This window comes from Raphanus sativus, chromosome 4 (genome assembly GCF_000801105.2).
Source record: "Raphanus sativus cultivar WK10039 chromosome 4, ASM80110v3, whole genome shotgun sequence".
Lineage (NCBI taxonomy): Eukaryota > Viridiplantae > Streptophyta > Magnoliopsida > Brassicales > Brassicaceae > Raphanus > Raphanus sativus.
This window is the reverse complement of record NC_079514.1, coordinates 28,691,360-28,695,912: the sequence shown is the minus strand read 5'-3', so window position 1 is coordinate 28,695,912 and position 4,553 is coordinate 28,691,360. Positions and strand designations below refer to the sequence as shown.

General features: G+C 31.8%; 1 protein-coding gene across 1 annotated transcript; it reads left to right on the top strand.

Moving 5' to 3' along the window:
- Positions 1 to 2,124: 2,124 nt before the first annotated feature.
- On the top strand, positions 2,125 to 4,263 carry LOC108850590 (uncharacterized). Its single transcript, XM_018624092.1, has 7 exons — positions 2,125 to 2,398; positions 2,488 to 2,587; positions 2,849 to 3,008; positions 3,180 to 3,289; positions 3,409 to 3,508; positions 3,587 to 3,796; positions 4,078 to 4,263. The coding sequence occupies exons 1-7, from the start codon at positions 2,125 to 2,127 to the stop codon at positions 4,261 to 4,263; spliced, it is 1,140 nt and encodes a 379-aa protein (XP_018479594.1).
- Positions 4,264 to 4,553: the final 290 nt, after the last annotated feature.

Genomic DNA, 4,553 nt, shown 5'->3' with positions numbered 1-4,553 from the left:
GTGCGCCAGTTGCATTGTGTTGATTGATATTGGAGTTACTCTTGACATGTTTGACTGTCTTTGGTTGTGTTGGTTGTTTCAGAGATGTGTCAGTTCGGACAGCTGATATATGACGTTGGGAATTATTTCTATGCATAGAGTTGTACCAGTTGTGCTTTGAGAGATCGAGCTATTATAATTTTTTAAAAATTTGTTTATAGAATTTAGGGGTAAAATTATATATTAACTTTAAACTCAAATTTTAATATTTAAAAGATAATAATTTCAAATCTTAAATCTAATACATTAACCCTATACTCTAAGTGTAAACTATACCCCAAGTCATACACTAAATCATACCCCAAATCATATAATCCTAAACTCATACCTTTAAACTTTAATTTTCCAAATGCAAAAAGAAAACTAATTACTATAGTATGTAAAATCAATATATAAACTTTAATTTTTAATTAATTTAAAAACCTTAATACTTTAATTTAAAAATCAAATATTTATTTTCCAAAACTCAACCCTAACTCATAACATAACTCTTAAATCACTAAATTTAAATTAAAAAGCATAAAAATAAATATAATCAAAAATTATCTTAATATGTATTTGACATTAATTATATATATTTAAAATGAAATCAAGTAACTTTGTTAATGATATATATTATTAAATTTATATAAAAAAATAGTTAAACAATGAAATTATAATTTCTATAGCAACTATTAAATAAAATAGTTTTGGATTTGTTAAGGTTGGACCATTGATTGCTTTTAAACTAATCTTTTGTTAGTCCTCATGCTTCGTTTTCGTTGGTCAATCTATCAAAATTAGGATTACAGTTTCTAGTCACTGATTGTCTTTGATCATATGCCCTAAAATCAATCTTTCTCATTTACGCATTCACTTCTCTCACAAACTCAACCATCTCACGAGTCACAAAGATTTAATTGAATCACATTATTGTTGGGCAGCAGTCTAGTATGCTCCTAATGGTGAAAATGTTTTCTCATACTTTTGATCAATCTAGCATATTCTTCATTTAATTCATACTATTAAGATCTATACTATTAAAGCAGCTGACAGTTTGTGAACCTGCCCCTGAAATCTCAGCCGATTTATCGAAATTTCTAAAAAGAATTGCAAATCAGGGCTTTTCATTAACATCTTTAACCTATTTGCAAAAAATGGCTCCTCATTTACGACCAAAAAGATGAAAAGGCCCAAGATATATGTTTACACACCTAACGGGCTTACGATATATGTTTAAGAACCCACCTACATTTCGATATATAGTAGAAATGGAAACTGAAATTCAAAATTAAAATCGACATCTTATAGTTTTCCATTCTTCGCACATATTTTCGGAAACAAGAATTTCGTGATTTTAATTATAGATCGCACATATCTTTGATCGAACAAATTTTCGGAAAGGGATCAAAACAGTTCCATGAATATTCTTAATTATAAATGCCAGTAATAGTATATAGAAATAAGTTTTCGTGATTTAAATCGGATTTTCCAAATACAAATCCTAACTTATGTTCGAATCTCCGATAATAAAGTGATGATCCCCAACTTTCTCTCCAAGTTTCAACTAAAACCTAAGCACCTCTCTTTAAATCGGATATTCTATAAATACCCATCACCCTATTCTCATTCAAACCCACTCCTTCGAACAAACCAAGAAACAAAAGAATGGCAAATAAAATGCAGATTCAACCATCCAGAGGTCTTAATGAGACGGATGTGGCCACCGTGGAGGACTTGAAACCATGGAAAAACACGTGGTTCGTACATGTGAAAGTTCTACATTCTTGGAAACAAATCATCCAGTCTATGGAGACCATGGAATTTGTCTTTGCTGATGACAGTGTAAGCATTCGTTTTTCTATTAGAATATGGTTTATGTTTTATTTAACATTTTGTTCATGTATTCTAATGTTTCCATTTCATATGTCACGTTTAAGGGACACGAAATGTAGGTATATGGTTTATTTTTTATTTTACATTTTGTTCATGTATACTAATATTTCCATTTCATATTCCATGTTTAAGGTACATAAAATTCACAATATGGTTTATGTTTAATCTAACATTTTGTTCATTTATAATAATATTTCCAATTCATATGCCATGTTTAAGGGACACAAAATTCATGCAACATGTAGAAGGACATTGATTGAAAGTAAGAAGAGGCTTCTTACAGTTGGTTCCTGGCGTTACATCCGGAATTTTCAAATTGCTCCTGCCGGTGGAGCATATCGAACCACCAATCATTCTTGGAAGAAGAGTTTCAATCAGAATACCGCCGTTACTCGATCTAATCACGTTAATGACGAGTTGTACCTGTCTTTGATCGACTTTCAAACCGTATTGTCTGGAACACTCGATGATAATTTCCTAATTGGTAAACCTTTGTAATTTTTTCTGATACGTGTTTGATGCTTCTTATTATTTGTTTCCAAGTGTTGACATAGACGTTTTAATTACTTGCAGATGTACTCGGTCAAGTTATTGATTGTGGTGATGTTGAGACCATGCAGTGTACTGGGGGAAAGCAACGAAAGAAGCTTGAGTTCACTTTAAGTGATCTCAAGTAAGTCATTCTCATTAAGTCTTTTTAGGAACATATTTCATGAAAACAGGAACGTTATATTACTAACCTCTTTTCACGACTGTTTATAGTGATACCCGTTTAACATGCTGCAAAACTCTAATGCGTTTGATGCTTCCGTAATGATGCTAAACCCTCCAATACCTGAAGCCGAAGCATTTAAAGTTTTGTAAGTCCATAAGGCTATACTCGATGGAATTAACTAATGCATCAAACTAAGTATTTCCTTTCTATTCTATGTAGGATCAACGATGATGCGATGACTCTAACATCATTCCAGAGTAATGACGACTCTCAAGATGACAACAACAACCGAGTTGGAATTTTGGGGAAGCGTGGTCAGCGTGATAAGTGGTTACTCTTTCCCACCAAGACCATCTATGAAATGATAACCTCAACTCAAGTAAGCATTTATATGAGTTAGATATATTCTTATATTGTGTTTTTTCCTTTGTTTAATATTTTGTGAAATCTATTATAACAACAGGTTGAAAAATGTTTAGTGAAGTGCGTAGTGTATGCCATTGACATGGATTGATCTTGGTATTATTTTGGTTGCAAATCTTGCAACAAGAGAGTGCTCAAAACCGGAACCACGTTTAAGAAATTGAATGGTAAAGAGATCGTTCAACATAATTGGTGGTGTGAGGAATGCAAAGACAGTGTCATCGATGTTTCACCAAGGTTTTATTTTAAATTTGTCTGACTTCCTCTAATATTTATTTTAAATCGATACAAGATCATTTCTGAAAACTTTTTCTTATTTTTTGTTGTAACAAATTCTGGCTGCACTTGATGGTCAGTGATGATTCAGGCATCTCGAATATAATGATCTTGGATCGTGTTGCTAACAACATTGTGTCCGAAACTCCAGAAAAACTCCTCAATGGAAGCTGGGAAGAGGTAACAAAATGAACAAATATTAACGTTTAGAACTTAGTGTAATTGAATTATACTTTTTGATATGAAATATTTATTCAGCTTCAAGATCCAACATTAGTACCAGACTGTATTAATGATTTGGTTGGCAAAGAGTTCATGTTTGGAGTCTATATTGACAAAGAAAATGTTGCTTATGGAAGTGAATTTTATAAGGTGGGAAAAATCTATAAAGATAGACTCACTTCTGTTCCTGATCCAATCACACCAAGTCTATCGAGCAAGCAGTTGACATTAACCAGTGGTGAAGAGGTACCATTTAATATATTCCATAGTAGTTGACGTATATATAATACATTTGAAATTTCTAAAGTATGATTCACCTTAAAATGGTATATGTAAAACCAATCGATACTCATTCGAGTACATTTTCGAAGATAAAATGGTATATGTATACTGTTCAAGTAAAACCAATCGATACCCATCACCCAGGCTTTCAATTACCCTTTCAGAAAAAAAAATTGCCATTCAAAATGAAGAGGAGACAAATTCTTATTGGTGTGGCTTTTGCTTTTACTATCAACAAAAGTCAGGGACAAACATTGTCTGAAGTTGGTATTTTTCTACCAAGACCTGTGTTTTCACACGGACAACTTTATGTGGCTGTTTCCAGAGTGACTTCAAAGAAAGGCTTGAAGATTCTGATTGTCGACAGCGAAGGCAAGTCTCAACGCCAGACAAAGAATGTTGTCTACAGAGAGGTTTTCGATAATCTTTGATTTATGTTTTCATCTATAATTTTTTTAAAGTTTTGCATATTTTTTGCTTTTATTTTCAGACACGGGTTTTATGTTTTACGTTTAGTAAACGTTAAAGAAAAATAACATAGCTATAAATCGAGCCTATCAGATTTTCATTTAAAGTATACATTTGTCCCTATTAATTGTAACAAGAATTTATATATAATAACACCAATGCAATCCAGAAAATCTCATTTAAATCCTCAGAACCGATAAACTTAAAAAAAATACAAATCTTAAAACACCATTAAAACAATTGAAAAAAAAAA

Coding starts and splice junctions, on each gene's coding strand:
- LOC108850590 (XM_018624092.1), top strand. CDS start 2,125: ATGTTTAAGGGACACAAAATTCATGCAACATGTAGAAGGACATTGATT. Junction 3,290..3,408: donor GTCATCGATGTTTCACCAAG/GTTTTATTTTAA, acceptor CTTGATGGTCAG/TGATGATTCAGGCATCTCGA. Junction 3,509..3,586: donor TCAATGGAAGCTGGGAAGAG/GTAACAAAATGA, acceptor ATATTTATTCAG/CTTCAAGATCCAACATTAGT.